At 42.4% G+C, this 18,216-nt stretch overlaps 7 protein-coding genes across 14 annotated transcripts; 4 read left to right on the plus strand and 3 right to left on the minus strand.

The window, feature by feature from the left end:
- Nucleotides 1-48: 48 nt before the first annotated feature.
- CG5355 (uncharacterized protein) lies at nt 49-2,975 on the minus strand. Its single transcript, NM_135553.4, has 9 exons — nt 2,837-2,975; nt 2,136-2,731; nt 1,937-2,079; nt 1,717-1,876; nt 1,535-1,654; nt 1,393-1,473; nt 943-1,334; nt 603-875; nt 49-548 (listed from the first exon to the last, which is right to left on the minus strand). Exons 1-9 carry the CDS (start codon nt 2,940-2,942, stop codon nt 149-151), a joined length of 2,271 nt encoding a protein of 756 aa, NP_609397.2. The 5' UTR covers nt 2,943-2,975; the 3' UTR covers nt 49-148.
- A 553-nt stretch (nt 2,976-3,528) lies between these two features.
- Nucleotides 3,529-8,503, plus strand: Klp31E (Kinesin-like protein at 31E). Of its 4 annotated transcripts, none has more exons than NM_135554.3 (12): nt 3,529-3,653; nt 4,106-4,169; nt 4,293-4,431; nt 4,496-4,920; nt 4,982-5,552; nt 5,616-5,958; nt 6,017-6,148; nt 6,203-6,394; nt 6,458-6,660; nt 6,723-7,705; nt 7,769-7,850; nt 7,917-8,503. In NM_135554.3, the coding sequence occupies exons 2-12, from the start codon at nt 4,114-4,116 to the stop codon at nt 7,935-7,937; spliced, it is 3,147 nt and encodes a 1,048-aa protein (NP_609398.2). In that variant the 5' UTR covers nt 3,529-3,653; nt 4,106-4,113; the 3' UTR covers nt 7,938-8,503. The 4 variants fall into 4 exon arrangements, with proteins under 4 accessions (NP_609398.2, NP_001162937.2, NP_001162936.1 ...); NM_001169466.2 differs by having other exon boundaries at nt 6,206-6,394; NM_001169465.2 differs by having other exon boundaries at nt 3,529-3,633.
- Nucleotides 8,504-8,701: 198 nt separating this feature from the next.
- RfC3 (Replication factor C subunit 3) lies at nt 8,702-10,124 on the plus strand. The gene is made up of 6 exons (NM_135555.3): nt 8,702-8,814; nt 8,871-8,935; nt 8,992-9,442; nt 9,503-9,717; nt 9,780-9,857; nt 9,913-10,124. Exons 1-6 carry the CDS (start codon nt 8,777-8,779, stop codon nt 10,062-10,064), a joined length of 999 nt encoding a protein of 332 aa, NP_609399.1. The 5' UTR covers nt 8,702-8,776; the 3' UTR covers nt 10,065-10,124.
- Nucleotides 10,125-10,136: 12 nt separating this feature from the next.
- Nucleotides 10,137-12,292, minus strand: pie (pineapple eye). Of its 2 annotated transcripts, none has more exons than NM_001273419.1 (2): nt 12,042-12,292; nt 10,137-11,974 (listed from the first exon to the last, which is right to left on the minus strand). In NM_001273419.1, exons 1-2 carry the CDS (start codon nt 12,153-12,155, stop codon nt 10,340-10,342), a joined length of 1,749 nt encoding a protein of 582 aa, NP_001260348.1. In that variant the 5' UTR covers nt 12,156-12,292; the 3' UTR covers nt 10,137-10,339. The 2 variants fall into 2 exon arrangements, with proteins under 2 accessions (NP_001260348.1, NP_524740.2); NM_080001.4 differs by having other exon boundaries at nt 10,223-11,974.
- A 510-nt stretch (nt 12,293-12,802) lies between these two features.
- On the plus strand, nt 12,803-14,994 carry Wdfy2 (WD repeat and FYVE domain containing 2). Of its 2 annotated transcripts, NM_001201850.1 has the most exons (7): nt 12,803-12,858; nt 12,941-13,192; nt 13,263-13,610; nt 13,883-13,995; nt 14,056-14,182; nt 14,246-14,442; nt 14,504-14,994. In NM_001201850.1, the coding sequence occupies exons 2-7, from the start codon at nt 13,032-13,034 to the stop codon at nt 14,782-14,784; spliced, it is 1,227 nt and encodes a 408-aa protein (NP_001188779.1). In that variant the 5' UTR covers nt 12,803-12,858; nt 12,941-13,031; the 3' UTR covers nt 14,785-14,994. The 2 variants fall into 2 exon arrangements, with proteins under 2 accessions (NP_001188779.1, NP_609400.1); NM_135556.4 differs by having other exon boundaries at nt 12,846-13,192.
- SmB (Small ribonucleoprotein particle protein SmB) lies at nt 14,995-16,139 on the minus strand. The gene is made up of 2 exons (NM_001201851.2): nt 16,006-16,139; nt 14,995-15,636 (listed from the first exon to the last, which is right to left on the minus strand). The coding sequence occupies exons 1-2, from the start codon at nt 16,006-16,008 to the stop codon at nt 15,040-15,042; spliced, it is 600 nt and encodes a 199-aa protein (NP_001188780.1). The 5' UTR covers nt 16,009-16,139; the 3' UTR covers nt 14,995-15,039.
- A 259-nt stretch (nt 16,140-16,398) lies between these two features.
- Nucleotides 16,399-18,144, plus strand: KdelR (KDEL receptor). Of its 3 annotated transcripts, none has more exons than NM_164928.3 (2): nt 16,399-16,520; nt 16,588-18,144. In NM_164928.3, the coding sequence occupies exon 2, from the start codon at nt 16,683-16,685 to the stop codon at nt 17,319-17,321; it is 639 nt and encodes a 212-aa protein (NP_723587.1). In that variant the 5' UTR covers nt 16,399-16,520; nt 16,588-16,682; the 3' UTR covers nt 17,322-18,144. The 3 variants fall into 3 exon arrangements, with proteins under 3 accessions (NP_723587.1, NP_477296.1, NP_723586.1); NM_057948.3 differs by having other exon boundaries at nt 16,399-16,515; nt 16,588-17,671; NM_164927.2 differs by having other exon boundaries at nt 16,399-17,671.
- Nucleotides 18,145-18,216: the final 72 nt, after the last annotated feature.

Genomic DNA, 18,216 nt, shown 5'->3' on the forward strand with positions numbered 1-18,216 from the left:
AGTTAGCACTAGCGTGGTTAGTAATTGTTTAGCAAAACACTAAAGTTTCATTTAGGGTGTATGGTTTATTTGTGAAAATATTGAATACATTTTGTATACTCGATTTTTACTCGACCTTGAGAAATGCAATTTGTTTATGGTTAACCACTCAAACGTTAACTATGTCGACGTTAAGGCTTTTGGACAAGAAAGTCAGTATATCGGTGGCTTCCTCGATTCTCTTCGATGTCGGCTTGCCAGCGCCATGGCCCGCCTTCTGGTAGACGCGCAACAGAACGGGATTTTTCTGGAATTCCGAGTCGCGAACAGCTTCCTGGAGGGCCGCAATGAACTTGAGCGAATGCAAAGGGCTGACACGATCGTCGTGGTCGGCGGTCAGGATCAAAGTCGATGGGTATTCCGTTTCGGCGCCCTTCGGAGTGTGCACATTATGCAGCGGCGAGAACTTGTACAGGTTGTCAAAGTGCTCCTTCTCCGATGGGTTTCCATAATCCGAGCACCAAGCGTGGCCAATGGTGAACTTGTGGAAGCGCAACATATCCATGACACTATGAAATCAATATATTTCTCACTTGGTCACAACAAACAGGCTATCTACTTACCCAACTTGAGCCACAGCAGCTCCAAACAAATCCGGACGTTGGTTGATACACGAGCCGACCAAAAGGCCTCCGTTGGAGCCACCTTGGATGGCCAAACGATCCTTGGTCGTGTACTTATTCTCGATCAAGTACTCGGCAGCTGCTTGGAAGTCATCGAACACGTTCTGCTTGTTCAGCAGGCGACCGCCGTTGTGCCACTTCTCGCCATATTCGCCACCACCTCGCAGATTCGGATAGGCGAGCACACCATCGAATGTGTCGATGAACATAAGCCTGCAGAGATTGAAGGATGTGTTCACATATATACATGCTAACTTTTAAAAAGTATTTCTCAACATACCCAGAGAGTCCGAAGGAAGGCAGCATGCTGATGTTGAAGCCTCCGTATCCGTAAAGCAGACATGGTCGCGGCTCAACACTATCACGTTTTTTCCTAATTATGAACATGGGAACCTTGGTGCCATCCTTGCTCTTGTAGAATATCTGCTCAACGGCGTAATCCTCGCGACGGAATCCTTCCAAATTCAGTTTGATTTCGCGGAATACTGATGGCGACTTGTCAGGTGTCTTGAAATCATATCGATAAATGGAGCCGGGATTCAAAAAGGACGAGAAGTTGTAGAATATTTCAGAATATTTCTTCTCTCCCGATGTGCCTACAATGGTGCCGATATCCAAGTCGAATTCGCGCAGTAGGGTGCCATCCTTTAGGGAATTCACTTGCAAAACGCTCTGAAGAACGAATATGGAATGAGGCATATAGATGAATGACTAATAGGTTATTATTTACCTTCACATCCCTGATGTAACAAACGAGCAGTTTATCATTATCAACGCACTTAACCCAGTCCAAAACATCCGACTTGTGCTCCTATAAAACGTATAGTAGTCGTGATTAATCTTATCTACGTTTAAAAACAAACTAAACCTACGGCTATAAGCGTTTCCCATTTGTCCTCCGCTGAATTATTGAAGTCTATGGCAATAACTTGGTAATTTGGTGCATTCTTATTTGTACGGAAGAATATCTTCGAGCCTTCATTGGTAATGTACTGAAATAATGATATAAACATGTATACATTACTATTTTAAAGACTGTGAAAACATTACATACATCGTAGTCCGCCTCGAATTTTTCCACAATTTTCTTGACATTCAGTTTGGAAGTTATTTCCGCACCTGGCGTAAGATCAGCATAGAACACAATGTTGTCACGGCAATCTTTAACAATGGCCAGAATCAGGTATTTTCCACAATCCGAGACGGTGGATTGGCTAAAGTTGGAAAATTGATTATAATCTATGTTTCAACACCATACAATTTAAGATCATTACATGCGCCACGAAGGCTCTTCCGGAAATTCGACCACCAGTGTGTCTTTATCCTGGCTCTCACCCACCCGGTGATAGTACAACTTTTGATTCTCATTCTGTTTGGTCTCAGATCCATCGGTTTTTCCATCTTGGTCAGGGTATCTCTAAGAAATAAACGACTTGAATTTGAATTACCAGGACGAAAGAGTCCAGTACTCACACCATAAAAGAATCCCTTATTGTCTTTTGTCCACGAAATCTCCGAGAACTTGACCTTTTCAAGGACCTCGCTCAGATCCTTGCCCGTTTCGGCATCTCGAATGAGAATCTTGATCCAATCGGATCCACTTTCACTCAGGCCGTAGGCCATGTACTTGCCATCCTCGGAGAAGGCCTTCTGAGTCAGGGCGATGGTACCGTCCTCGGACAGGGTGTTCGGATCCAGGAACACCTTGCTTTCACTCTCGTCGCCCAGCGATTTCTGCTGGTACATGACGCTCTGGTTTTGCAGGCCAGTGTTCATAAAGTAATAGTAATAGTTGCCATAACGCATGGGACATCCGTATTTGGGATAGTTCCACAGCTTGGTAAGCTTCGTGTTCAGTTTCTTCCACTCCTCTCCATTCTCGAGGAAAGGCCGGCTTATGCTGTTCTGGGCATTCACGAATTCCTCGGTTTCCGTGGAGTCCGGATCTTCGAGCCAGCGGTACACATCCTTGATCTGGGTGCCATGAAAGTCCTCTGCCACGCTTTCATCCTTCCGAGCAACTGGATACGCGAGCTTAGCGGACAAAGTACTTGGCATGGCTCTGGTAACTTTGTTGGATTTATTACACGTATGAGAATATATGTATTAATCTTTCGCTTTTCGGCTTTTGCAACTCATCCCCATTAGCTATATATATATATGTGTATACTTACGATTTGAAGGCAATTCTCGATGAATGTAATTTCTGGGCAGCGTTTTGGGTACAACTATTTGACAAATTCGGCGGTAGAGCAGCGGTCCTCGAAAAATGGTATGCATTTGCAAAATTATCAATGCAAAAATGGGACACTAACTTGCGATAGTTTCGATAGGTGTTAGGGGCACTCCTTAAATTTTGCTACTGCGAACTATATATCGCCGCCTCCTTATAACTAATTTAAAAAGAAATTTCTCTTGTAATTTTACATATTATATTATTATTTATTTAAATATTTGAATGCTCAAAACGAGATGCTATGACAGATTTTGAAAAACATTTTAATATATAGGTAAACTTAGCAACTGTTAGCTTTTATTTACGTATTCGTGTTGAAATCAATCTTGATTAAATCTTAAAACCACTGTTTAATTTAACTATAAAATACAATAACAACTGGTGAAGCAATATAAACCAAGTTCCTTTAGTCGGTACGAAATGCTGCACCAAGGTAGTAGCTTTATTCTTGAAAATATACCGCACACGTATAGAAAATACCATTGCTTTAGTTTTAGAAATTCATGCAAGAGCACCCCCAATAAAATACCGCAAATGTCAGGTGTGACACAGCCAACTGTGGCTCGAAATTAATCGGTCCGTGAACAGATTACCTCTGTTAAACCATATGTTTTGGTATCGGGAGGCGAGTCGAGTCGGAATATAAACACAATCGAATCAAGTCAAACGGACCGAGTAAATGAATTGAATTGGAATTCCGCGCTGTTTTTAGTTCGTTTAATTTGTTAGCCACCAGTAAGCGCTTTATTTGTTCGGTATGTAGCTTTGCTTGAACTTTTCGTACATCAATTGTGCTGGGAAATCGAAGTTTTCACAAATTTTCCTTCCATATGTATGTTTTTCTTGATCAGCAACTTGTAGGCGCATATGGATGTACCTAAGCTTGTATGCATAAACAAACATTTTGAATGTATTAACTTAGCTAACTAGTTATTATGTTGATCTAAAAGGTAATACAGAACTTATTCAGTTTTATACAGTGCAGTTGGATTAGTAGTATTAGTTCATAACAATGGGCGATTTTCTACGGGTTTCCTATGACATCTATTTATTTTCGCTGAGTTAACAATTTTGTTAGAAGTGACCTTGTAACTAAATATTTTGTTGAGTATTTCATAAGGTGTATGACTTAAGCACGGCCTTCTAGATAATATCCGGGTGTTAAATATATTGCGAATTTAATTTAATTCACATTAATTGTTTTCAGATTGCAATATGATTTCCGAAGTGGACTCCATAAATAAGGATAGTTCAGTACGTGTTGCTGTCAGGTAAGATTATTACAATTCAAAAAACAATAACTATGACCATAAAAGAGCTTGAAATTCTAAAAGTTTAAATTTGAATATCTGTTAAGTGCGCCTAAAAGCATATAATATTGTATATTTTTTCAGAATCCGACCTCAAAACTCGAGGGAGCTAATAGATATGTGTCGTATCTGCACGACCGTCACTCTTGGAGAGCCTCAGATTTTTCTTGGATCTGACAAAGCCTTTACGTTCGACTATGTTTTTGATACCAATTCCAATCAGGTAAAGTTGTCATACTAATTTCCACCTTGTCTTAAGTTTCATTAGCCTTTATTAACCATTTCAGTGTGATATATACTCGGACTGCGTGGAAAAATTAGTAGATAGTACCCTCCATGGCTATAATGCCACCGTACTCGCCTACGGGCAAACAGGATCGGGAAAAACGTATACAATGGGCACTGGTTTCGACCACGAGTCGGAGTCATCCGATTCCGTTCAGCTTGGCATTATTCCACGGGCTGTTCGTCATATATTCAGTGGTATCGAACAACTGGAGGGATCCAGCACTTCAGAACATCCAGCGGCTGGTGGAAGTCCGCAGTTCAGTTTGGCTGTTCAGTACATCGAATTGTACAACGAGGACATCTTCGATCTGCTGGACCCGTTCAACAAGAACAGCAACTTTAAGATACACGAAGATGCCAGTGGACAAATCACAATATCTGGGGCATCGATAAAACCCATTTATCAACCGCATGATGCCTTAAAGTATGTATAAATGGTAGAGATTAATAAAACATACCTTCTAAACTAAATATTTATATTTTAGGTACCTTCAGCAAGGAGCATTAGCTCGCACCACTGCATCGACAAAAATGAACGACCAGTCATCCCGCTCGCATGCACTGTTCACGATTTTTGTGCGCAGACAGCGACTGCTCACCCCCAGTGATAATGTTCCGGATAACGACCTGGAGACCCTGACCTCCAAGTTCCATTTCGTCGACTTGGCTGGTTCGGAAAGGCTCAAAAGAACTCAGGCCACTGGCGAGCGAGCTCGCGAGGGCATATCCATAAACTGTGGACTTCTCGCACTGGGTAATTGCATTTCGGCGCTCGGCGACAAATCAAAGAGGGCACTGCACGTGCCCTATCGGGACTCTAAGCTGACGCGACTTCTGCAGGACTCACTGGGCGGAAATAGTCAGACCTTGATGATCGCCTGCGTGTCGCCAAGTGATCGAGACTTCATGGAGACACTGAATACACTGAAGTATGCCAACAGAGCCAGAAATATTAAGAACAAAGTTAAGATTAACCAGGACCAGAGTTCTCGAACCATTTCGCAGCTGCGTAGGGAAATTGCAGCATTGCAATTGGAGTTATTAGAGTATAAACAGGTAATGTGTTTACTTAATCAGGGCTCGACTTAATTTCTAACTTAAAAATGTCATTTTTTACAGGGTAAGCTGATAGTGGACTGCGAGGGTAATACCACCATTTCGGATACATTTAATGAGAATAAGTTGCTTCTATCGGAAATCAAAAGGCTTCAGCAAAGACTCAAATCGTTGCAAAGCACGATTGCCACTTTGACCCAAAGGAATGCAGATCTAAAAACCAACTTGGATTTGAATAAGTGGACTAGTGACGACAATTCCGATGTTGAAATAGCGAAAGTTGTAGGTCAATACATGCTGGAAATCGAAGAACTTCAGACCAAACTAATAGAATCTGAGGAGCATCGCAAGCAAATGGAAATTAAAGCCACTACTTCACCTAGAAACGCGAAACCCGTTTATGATAGTAGGTATTATATGATATGATATATTTTAATAACCTAATCTATGTATTCCAATTGAAGGCGACATCATAACCAAGGCTAAAAAGGATTTGGAAAGAGAAAGAGAGCTTCTGATGTCGCGCTCGTTGCCAGGAATTCAAAATCAGAATGTCAGCTCTGAGGAAACTGAAGTGGCCAGTAGTGATTCTGAGGGTAAGATAAATATTGAATTTTGCGCAAATTAAATATAAGTTAATAATCACACAGCAGAGGAAGTGGTAAAGGATTTGGAGGCCATCGATAATGATATTGAGATGAGAACCAAACTAATTGAACAATTGGAGCTGACCAACTCGAGATACGAACAAATGCGAACCCATTACGAGGAAAAACTATCTGTTTTATATTGCAAAATCGAGAACACGCAAAAAGAACGCGACGATGTCCTGGCGAATATGAGTAAGCAATTGAAACAAAAGAGCATATCTTTTATAATGATTAACGACTACAATGATATTGCAGCTACATCTGTGTCAACGCCCTCGAAGGATAGCTTAAAAAAAGTGAAAACTGACTATGAAAGCAAGATAAGCCATATGCAAACGGAGATCAGAAAATTGCAAAACGCGCAAAGGGAACATATTCGAAGTAAGCAACAACTTAAGTCCCACGAAGTTAGGATTGGCACGCTGCGCAATGAGCTGAATGAGTTGAAGTTCGCAAAAGTAAGTTGATGCTGATTTGAAATCTGTACAAATTACAAACCCTATCTCTCCTAATTACCCAGGTTAAGTTAATGAAGAAGATGTCACAACAATCTAACCGACACAAGCAGGAGGAAAGTCGCAAATCAAAGGAAATTGCTCAGCTGCTGAAGGAGCAGCGTCGTCAGAAGAACGCTGTTCTAACTCTAGAGGCCAAAGTGAGTGCTAAGGAGCAAATTCTGAAGAGGAAAACCGAGGAAGTGATTGCCCTTCGCAAGAGCCAAAGGGGAAAGTCCGGCCAGAGGGCACCGGCTCACTTAACATCGAAAATTGCAACCCTTGATGGGTTTTCCACTCGATCCGCACGACATAGATGGGAAAATCTGTACCGCAACATATTGCATGCGGCCAGAAACAGGCAACTGATCACGCAACTGGAGAAGGAGCTGGAACGTTTGATACTGGAGCGCGAAGATCTCTCTCGTGAGCTGAACATAATGGAAAACGGACAAACTGCTGACAGGCAAACGGATGAATTCAACGAAGTTGACAATCTCAAAACAAACATAAGTTATATTCAGGAGAATATAGAGCATGTGCAGCAGGCCATAATGGAGTTCGAGGACACAAAGGACACTGTGCAGAGCCATGTGAATAAGATACAAAGTCTGCTGGACGAGGTATCAACCGTGGCGGAAGCCAAATTCATCTTACAAAAGTTCTCCGACACCGCCATTGTCATGTCGTGCAATTTGGCCATTGCCGAATCTCATTTGCAGGAGAAGGAATCGCTGCTGAAGGAAGTTAAGCAAGAGAGCGGCATTCAGCAGCAAATACTGCAGCATTTCCTATCGCAAAACAGCAACGTTCATATAGCAGACATATTTGACTCCTTAAATCTCAAGGGCAGTAATATCGCAAGTAGTGTAAATCCAGGTTCACAAAAGTCTTTGATCAGCAACGCCACATACGACATCCCGCAAGACGACAAGAATTCCGAGTTCCATCAAGTGGAAATGCGCAGGACGACGAGTAGAAGTCCTTCGCCTCTAGGAAATTCCGATCCGTAAGACTGATTGTATTTCATATGTTTTGGATTAACTCTAAACAATATATATTCTTCCTTCAGCTTCGATAAGAGCCCCAAAGTGCGCAGACGTACCGCCAAGCGACAAGATCTGCTTTTTGGGGATACGGAACTTTCAGAACAGGTGAGCGTTACTCATTTTGAAAAATACCTGTTTCTAAATGACGAATATTATGATTTCATCCGCCAGACTTTTAATAAAATGACGTGATCGTGCAATCGAAGATGAGGTCATGTGACCAAAGACGCGGTTGGAATTGAAATATATTGATTGGTAGCCGCTTGGGAACAAATAATAAAAAGACAGTGTCAATAAGTTTCTAAGTTATTATTGTAACTATATTTATTCAAAACTAACTTACTAGTGCTTCCGTTTGTTTTTTTTGAATACCGAGCTAAGGTCTTGTGCAATTGGTGTCTTTGCAGTTGTTCAAAATAAACAAATTTTAGAAAATATTATAATAATGTATTAATAAATTTTATAAGAGACTTAGAACAATACCATGCCTTGAAATATACAACAAAAAACTTAATTTTATCTTTTCCTGTAAGAACAAAGTTCTTCAGCAGCTTTGTGCTAGGTACTAAAATGTTGACCCAAGTTTTGGAGATCCTATATTTTACAGTAAATGTAAATGAATCGATTTAAAAGCATATTCTAATAATAAAAATATATAGTATTGGCTAACATTGTGACCCTTATTAAAATATTGAAAAATTCAAAAAGTGTAATTAGGACAATGTAACAATAAACTGTATAACGTTATATTGAAATTTACAAAATGACTTTTCTTTTGTGGTTAAATAATATTATTTTTAATACATATTTGTAAATAGATTCGTTTGTAAAATTTTGAACTTGATAGCCTGCATGTGATAAAAATAAATCGATAGTCGAATGACCCCAACAAGTGTTTTCGATTACCATTTACTCTTCCGCTATCTTGACATTCATCGAGCTATCGATTTTTACCGGTAATTCGCATTTGCAACTCGCTTCCATGCGCATTTTATTGTATTAAATTTCTACCAATATATCAAATTATAGTTATGTCGGAAACCAGTGGACCCGCAGTGCGCATGCCTTGGTAACTTGTAATTAGATCTTGGAAATCCACAAGTAATACTATTTTCATTTCTTCAGGGTGGAAAAGTACAGACCAAGCGGTCTCGATGATTTGATATCTCACGAGGAAATAATATCAACAAGTGAGCATTCTGAGCGTTTAGCCATACAAAGCCACCACATTTAAGTGTACTTCTAGTAACCCGCTTTATAAGCCGCAAGCAGCTGCCCCATTTGCTGTTCTACGGACCACCTGGCACGGGAAAAACGAGTACAATCCTGGCCTGCGCTCGCCAATTGTATTCCCCTCAGCAGTTTAAGTCCATGGTCCTGGAGCTGAATGCCTCGGATGACCGAGGCATTGGGATTGTGCGCGGTCAAATCCTTAACTTCGCGTCCACACGCACCATTTTCTGCGACACCTTTAAGCTGATCATTTTGGACGAGGCCGATGCCATGACCAACGATGCCCAGAATGCCCTGCGCCGCATAATTGAGAAATATACGGACAACGTGCGCTTCTGTGTGATTTGCAATTATTTGAGCAAAATCATTCCGGCGCTGCAGTCGCGTTGCACCCGTTTTCGGTTCGCTCCATTATCCCAGGATCAGATGATGCCGCGACTGGAAAAAATCATCGAAGCCGAAGCGTAAGGTCTTTCAACTGCATAAAATAGCTTATTACTAACCTAAAATCTATCAACTATCAGCGTTCAGATAACTGAGGACGGCAAGCGGGCACTGCTGACCCTGGCCAAAGGTGATATGAGAAAGGTCTTGAACGTCCTGCAGAGTACCGTGATGGCATTTGATACGGTAAACGAGGATAACGTCTACATGTGCGTGGGCTATCCGTTGAGGCAGGATATTGAACAGATATTGAAGGCCTTGCTATCCGGCAGTAGCTTGGAGGACTCCTTCAAAAGTATGATGCGATTTGAAATGGCGAAAGATCAAAACTAATGATTCTTTCTTCTCTTTGCATAGCTGTCGAAAGTGCCAAGTACGCAAGAGGTCTCGCTTTGGAAGACATCATTACAGAATTGCATTTGTTTGTTATGAGACGTAAGTTTTTATCAAGTTATCATCAAGTCAAGTTATTGATATGTATTCCAAACAGTTGAGCTGCCTATGTCGGTCATGAACAAGCTTATTGTAAAGCTAGCTCAGATCGAGGAGAGATTGGCCAAAGGATGTACAGAAGTGGCTCAAACTGCAGCTCTGGTAGCCGCCTTCTTTATTTGCCGAGATATGGTTTCAATGGAGAAGTGAAACAATGTGTACTCCAATAATAGGTTAGAATTAAATTATAAATACAAAAACATAAAACACAATTTATTTACTGCATGCTTCTCTAGTTTAACAATCATTAAACCTTTTTAAAGTGGTTTCAGAGGTAGGAAATTTTTTTTTGTTTTTTTTTTTTTTTTGGATGATCATGCGAAACAATATATGCATAAAGAGACTAGAATTCTATGACGAATTAATTCCCACACAAGAGAATTGTTTAAAACATTAAGAACATTAAGAATTGTTTTAAACAATATTTAAGAGAACCCCTCTGATCTGTACCATTCGTGGAACTTCTCGATATGCTCAAAGATGCCGCGGTCCTCGCTGCGGCACCATACATCGTCTGGTGTTATGTTGACGCGTTCCAAAGCTGCCTGCGAGGTGTCCTGAATGCGCGGGTCATCCTCTTTAAATCGCAGCACACACGTACCAATGCACTCACCCATGCATGTGCCGTGCTCAAATTCGTAGATAACCAAGTAGAAAAATGGTTCGCCAGGGCATTGAAAGCCCGATTTTAGCACAAGTAAAGTATTTGGATCCTCTTTCGGCAGTGACGGTGAGTTGGGAGCTTTCGCCACAGCTTGTTCCTGCGGCTGTGGACAATCGAAAGTTTGTGATACTAGCTGCGTTGAGAAGCTGGCTTCTGGCTGCGGTGAGTGTGGAATCGTGTTTAATGCTGTTTGCTGCGTTAATTCAGGGTTTACGTTTATTGCTGTTGTCTGCGGTAAGTCGGGGATCTCACTTGCTGCTGTTGGCTGCGGTGAGTCGGGGATCTCACTTGCTGCTATTGGCTGTGGTGAGTCGGATGTGTCCCTTCTTGCTATTGGCTGCGGCGAGTGGTTCTCATCGATGGACGTCTTTGGCGACGCCTCTGGCGAATCAGGAATTTCCACTATCATCTCCTCCTGTGGCGGCGATAAGGATAACCTCTCGCTTGTTGCGTTAGATTTCGGTTGGCTGAATATAACCGTGATATTACTACTTCGTTCGCTTTCGTCTTCTTCGGAGAAAACAGGAGTCTGGGTTAAGGATCGAGTTGCAGCATCGGGTCCCAATTTTTGCACATAAAAAGAGCCATCCACCTGGTTGTCGCCGTCAGCATTGGTTTCTTCTGTTGTGCGAGCCGGTCCTTCAGCAATCCTCCTCTCCACGTCCAGGCACATAGAGCACTTGAAATCTGTACGCTCGCGCTTCTTCGGCAGTCGCAGGGCGCCCACCAAGCATTTAAGATGAGCCGAAGTGGCGGCACAAGAACTGCAGCATAGTATCACCCACGATAATCTATTATAAGTTCTACCACTGGGGCACAGGCAGTTGGGCTGGTCGCATTTCAGATTGCGCTCGTGGAGCTCCCTATAGGCGTTCCGTTGCTTCTCCCACGTGGCATCGCGATCGGGCACGAATACCGACTGCAGGCGTATGGAATCCCTGAAACGTTCCGAACGACACCAAATGCAACGCAAGTAATATCCGGAGGTCAGAGCGTACTGACGCATGCATTTCTTATGGGCGAATCCGAGGCGGCAGCAGTCACCGTACACAACGCAATGCAGCTCTACCTTATAGATGGAACTGAAGCAGATGGGGCAAGTGGCGTTCCTCGGCGGATTCGACTGCAGCTGTCGCTTGTAGTCATCCATCGGCCTGCATTTGTAGCAGTAGCTTTTGTATTGGCCGCAGAACTCGAAAACGGCGCGATTCTCCAGGCCGCACTTCAGGTGAAACAATGACCGGCAACGATCGCATTGCAAACTGGCCCCAATCTTATTGCAGTACCAACATTTCCTCTTCTCCGCGGCGGCTGCCTCCTCGCGGATATCGCGAAGCAGAAATCCCAGGATTCCACTGCTATCTCCGCCGCGCTGCGGCAAATGCGTTGAGAGTAGCTGGTGGATTGGATCAGGAAGTTTACATTAGCGGGAGTTCTCTTCATTTCACAACAATCGCACTTACCAGGCAAAAATAGTGCACCTGCAAATTGCGTACAATCATCCATTCGCCAAAGACCAGGTCGTCAGTGTCCGAATATTTGCATATTAAGCATTGCAGCTCCTTGTTATCTTCCATTTGTAAGCTGGCCGCTCAGACTAGTTTTGCTGGACAGATCAACTCGTTTGAGTGCTATTATGAATAATTTTTAAAACTATCAACATGTTTTGCATTCCTTTTTTACTCTATTGGCGGGCAAGGATTTTGAAAAACAATAAATACAACAGCGCCTTATTATACTTCAATTCCACCAAGCACATTTTTGGAAAAGCTCTGTTTCCACTGAGCAACACTCACAATGATCTAATCTGCTTAACTAGCTATATTTTGCGTTAACCCTACTTATAATAAAATTATTTATTTATGTGTAATAATAAATTTTAACGTATTAAAAACTTAACACAATATAAACAAATATTTTGTGATTAATAATTAAATAGCATGATAACCGGAAACATAACTGTGCGTGGTCCGTAGGTTTTATTAGATATGATATGCCATTATGAAAATCATAAGACTATACATTTATAAAGCGATTTCTGAGATTCAAGATTCAAATGCTCGTTTGTATGTTTATAAAATGTGGTGCGTGCATATGCATACATAATGCTGCGACACATCACACGAAATACCTTCAGTATTTTTAATAGCAAAATAATATACAATAATACGCAAAAACTATATCTAACAATTAAGATTCTATTTTCATTTCATCGATTCCACTATTCCGCAGCATTCCTAAACTTGGCGTCGCTATCTAGACGAGCTTTCCAACAACAAAGTTCAGTATATTTAATGTTAAACAAAATAACACAGTTTTGTTAATTGATTGTGAATCACGTATCTCCATTCACCTTCCCCAGTCCGAGAATCGGATTGTTTATAACCGCATTATCATCGAGTGCGTTAAATAGGGCGTAGGCGTACCATCGGACTGGATCCACCTTAAATAATATGGCTGCCGAGATAAAACCAGCTCAGCGGACCAACAATGATCGCTTTAACACCTCCAAAAAGCCGGAATTGCTGAGTAAGCTGGAGGGCAGCAGCGACGATGTGAACGCAGCGATCCTAATTCCGGGCGAAAACGGCGTAATTAGCGTTTCCGATGACAAGTGCGTAGCTGTAGCCCATTAAAAATATACACAAATGGTATGCCTGACATTTTCATGTTTTCCCCAATAGAACCGTTCGCGTTTGGCTAAAACGCGATTCTGGTCAATATTGGCCTAGCATTTGCCAGTATATGCCTTCCGGCTGCACGGCCATCGAGTACGTTTCGGAATCCCGGCACCTGTACGTCGGCCAGGAAAACGGAACGGTCACCCAGTACGCGCTATCCGAAGACTGCAATCGCCTGTCCTTCCTGCGGGATTACTTGTCCCATCAAGCGCGGGTCATGGCCGTGGTCTTCTCGAAAACCCACAAGTGGATACTCTCCGCCGGCAAAGATAAGCAGTTCGCCTATCATTGCACGGAGAGCGGCAAACGGGTGGGCGGATACAACTTTGAGACACCATGCACGGCTCTCCAGTAAGTATGATAAATGGATGGTGAAAGGGGGAAGGGGGTGCGACAGTGGATATGGGATAAGCGGGTCATTTAATTGGATTAAACTGCTTTCTTTGACACGGCAATAAACTGCAATTCTTCACGGCTATGGAATTCATTTAGAATTTGAGAACCTTCTATTGTTAATGACGTGTCAACTGAGTCATTTTATCTACACAAAATTTTGGCATAAATGTGTGCACTGTGCGAAATATTCTATAAGCAACATATAATTAATTATAATCTGCGTTTAGGTTCGACGCTTTGGCCAAGTATGCCTTTGTGGGCGATCATGCTGGACAGATAACAATGCTAAGGTGCGATGTTCAGGGAGTGCAACTAATTACCACTTTCAATGGACATTCGGGTAAACAAGTTACAAATGATATTTAGTAAGCTAATTATATACGAATTGGTTAATTTTTAGCGGAAATCCGGTGCCTCAAATGGGTGGAAGGCCCTCAGCTCTTGTTTAGCGGAGCTTGCGATCAGTCCGTGCTAGTTTGGGATGTTGGTGGCAAACGTGGCACCATTTACGAGCTGCAGGGACATAGGTATCTCCAATCTTAAATAATATTCATAAAATAAGATAGTAATCGGCACTTCTGATTATGTAGCAACAAAGTTTCCGCCCTGTCGTACGCGAATCACACGCAACAACTGATAAGCTGTGGCGAAGATTCAGTAGTGGTTTTTTGGGAAATGAATGCAATGCGGAAAGAGGTTCCTGGCTGGGTGGATACCAACAACTGTCAGCTTTGCTCCAGGCCCTTCTTCTGGAACTTCCGCTCAATGATGGATCAAAAGCAGCTGGGTGAGATAAATAGCTTACACTTGAGTTACTCTTTGTTTTACAAGTAATTTCTGACTGTCAGGAATACGACAGCATCATTGTCGCCACTGCGGCAAAGCCGTGTGCGACAACTGTTCCACCAATCGCATTAACATACCCATAATGGGCTTCGAGTTTGATGTGCGTACCTGTGATCCGTGCTACAAACAACTTCAGACAGTCGAGCGCCCCTCGCTGGCTTCATTCAATGACGCCAAGCATTCGATCGTCTACATGGACCTGGACGAGGACAGAAAGCGCCTGTTGACAGTGGGCCAGGACAGGCTCATCAAGATCTGGGATCTCTCCAACATCTGGGCATAAAACATCCTGTACGCACACGCACGTACCAAAGGTATAATCATTCACGAGGCGTTTCGGTCTTAACTGGAACACCCAATTAACGAACGATGTGGCTGGCAACGACCAAATCCAGTCCCTGCTGCTTAGGTTCTCATATAATTGATGTAAAGCAATAATCATTGTATGTACGTATGCTTACATTCAACACATAAATACACGAATCCATCGATTAAGTGGTGTTTTCTAAATGAGTTTTTATTAGATTGTACTTTATACTTAATAGCCACCCCTGCCCGGTGGTGGTGCTCCACGGATCATGCTGGGCGGCGGTCCGCGCATCGGTGGCGGAGCACCGCGTCCCATGTTTCCTGGCATCGAGGGCATGCCGCCGGGAATCATGCCCGGTGGCGGTGCACCCATCATCGGTGCTCGTGGCACTCCTCGTCCCATCGGAGCCATGTGCTGTTGGGCGGGTCCGCCCACACCTCTCACGGGACCCTGGAGACCCGCTGGCACGGCGGACAAGTTGATAGGCATTCCGCGTCCGGCCACGCGACCGATTCCCGGACCAGGAGCTGCTCCCGGAATGGGAACTCGGGGCAGGCCCTCCTCTGGCGGCGGTGGTCCCTCCACCGTCAGTGAAACTATGTTCTCGCCGCGCAGCAATACAAAGCCCAGCACGCGCTTCTCCTCGCGCTCGGGCACCTTGGAATTCTTCGAGCGAATCTTCCGGAACTCCTCGCAGTCGCCGAGGATCAAGTTCATGTGTTTGTCGAAGGCTTTGAAGGTACCGATGAAGGTACGCGAGTCCTGCAGCACGATTCGCACCCGATAATTCAGGTGCTGAATCATTTTGTTGTTCTTGCCGATCGTCTGAAATAAAGGAATTCAAAGGATTTAATTGTGAAATACAATAGCATGCATAAAAGTCGCGCCATCTTTTGTAAACCATTTCGACCCTTTAAAAAAGCCGGTATTTATAAAAATTTTAATAAACCACAGAGTTTGAAATAGCAAATCTCAGCGTAATATCGAAGATCACTAAAAATCATAATTTTAAACAAATATAAAATAGTTAATTAGCCAAAACAAATTGTTTTATTTATTCGCATGCATGTTTGTATGTATGTATGCCTATGTAAATACGAAATCGCAACCGCGAAAGTAAGAATCTATGAATTAATACAACTAAACAAAACTTAACCATTGCAGTCAGATGCTTAAAACAGTGTTTTTACTTACCATTTTATTTGATTTCTATGTTAATTCTATCGCTTGTAAATAAAATACAGATGCCGGAACCTCACCACGGCTTTTTTCGATAGGCATGAAGAATAAATCGAGTGGCGTGTGCGGCGGTCAGCATTTTCTGGTGTCTTTCAATCGAGCCTATCGAATATAAATTTTTTATTGATAATCCACATGATTTTTTAAACAAACATTCGACTATCCCTAGCAAAAGAAGAGAAAAAAATTAAATTTTTTTTAAATCTTATGATAAAAAACGAAAAAAGAAAAAATTTGAATCAGTATGTTTTTTCTCAATTTTTTTCGTTAGAGATGGTCGAATTTTCATTAAAAAAATCATGTGGCGGCACTTATCGATATCGATAGGCAGTGGCCATGTTATCAAACTTATTCTTATTCATCAGCCACGTCATTGTTTATGCCGACATTCTGACAAGTTTTTTTCCGAAGCGGCAAAGCCCTCACATCTCTACTCGTTGGCAAATTAGGCGAAAAGTCATTTTGGTAACGTATGCAGCTGTTGAAACACTGAATGCCGCCATTATTGCTATAGTATACACTCCCATTTTCATATAGGCGTGCGTTCCGTGACGCAGCCGCAGCGAAAGGAAGTAGAACAATCAAACAGCCAACCGGGCAGCCAAGTAGCCAAGTCGGCGGATTAGATCACGATGAATATCTTTCGCTTTGCTGGGGATCTGTCGCATGTGTTTGCCATCATAATACTGCTGCTGAAGATATGGAAGACCCGCTCGTGCGCCGGAATATCGGGCAAGTCGCAGATCCTGTTCGCCGTGGTCTATCTGACGCGCTACCTGGATCTGTTCACCACCTACGTGAGCCTGTACAACTCGGTGATGAAGGTGTTGTTCCTGGCCACGTCCGGTGCCACCGTGTATTTGATGTACGTGAAGTTTAAGGCCACCTATGACCACAATCACGATTCGTTCCGCATCGAATTCCTGCTGGTGCCGTGCGCCCTGCTCTCGCTGGTGATCAATCATGAGTTTACCGTGATGGAAGTGCTGTGGACATTCTCGATCTATTTGGAATCGGTGGCCATTCTGCCGCAGCTGTTCCTAGTGAGCAGAACCGGCGAGGCCGAGTCCATCACCAGCCACTACCTCTTCGCCCTGGGATCGTACCGTGCACTCTACTTGCTCAACTGGGTCTACCGGTACATGGTCGAGTCGCACTACGACCTTATCGCGATCTTCGCCGGAGTTGTCCAGACCGTCTTGTACTGCGACTTCTTCTACTTATACATTACCAAAGTTCTTAAGGGCAAGAAGCTCCAGCTGCCGGCATAAGCGGATGATGGATAAGTGCATAGATGTGGGACATTTGTGTTTTGTCGGCACACATCATCAATCGACGTCAGAGTAAACAAGCGAGCGATCCACGGCCCGTTTGACAACGCGTATTTCGTTCATATTATACAAAAGATACATAATCGAGGGGAGCGCCTAAGTTGTAATTATTTAATGAGAAATAAACCGAAAATCGAAAGTACACTATAAACTATGCAATACCGACATCGTACATTGAAAATGTAACAAATGTATTAATCTCCGTTTTCCGAACTGCACTCACAAATTTTAGAATCCAAAAATATTAAAAAAAAAAATCATTACTCCAGTAAGAGATAACGTTAATTGACAAAATCGAAACAAATGTTTTCTCTTTTGCGCGGAGGCTTATCTGATTCGCAATAGTATCACAGAAGAGGTCATAGATTTCTTTGTTTAATTAAGAATTTAAAGTTATGCATTAAATAGCTCTTAAGTCGACTGTATCCTAAAAATCCGAGTAAAGTTAAGTCTTATTGTGTGGCTAATAGTAAAGTAAATGATGAGCGATGTCAACATATAATACACATAATATTCTGAAAAATAGGCCGCAGGATCGTAGGAACTCCATGTGCTGTTTTGCACAACTTCTATTGAATTCCGAAAAGATATATTAAATTTCTGCAACACCCTCGTTTCCCCTTGCACGCTTCGCAGTCATGCCAGATGCAAATGGAAAATTTAATTTATATGGAGATCATGTACGAAACAAATACGAACCTAATGTGGCATAAATAATATTTTAAACACTTTTGCAGATATTATATTATAAACAAAGTACAATAAACAACTCGATTTTCTTTTATTTATTAGATTACAATGCAAAGAGTTAGTAAGGATGTATAAATATATATTA

This window comes from Drosophila melanogaster, chromosome 2L (genome assembly GCF_000001215.4).
Source record: "Drosophila melanogaster chromosome 2L".
In the NCBI taxonomy this organism is placed as follows: Eukaryota; Metazoa; Arthropoda; class Insecta; order Diptera; family Drosophilidae; genus Drosophila; species Drosophila melanogaster.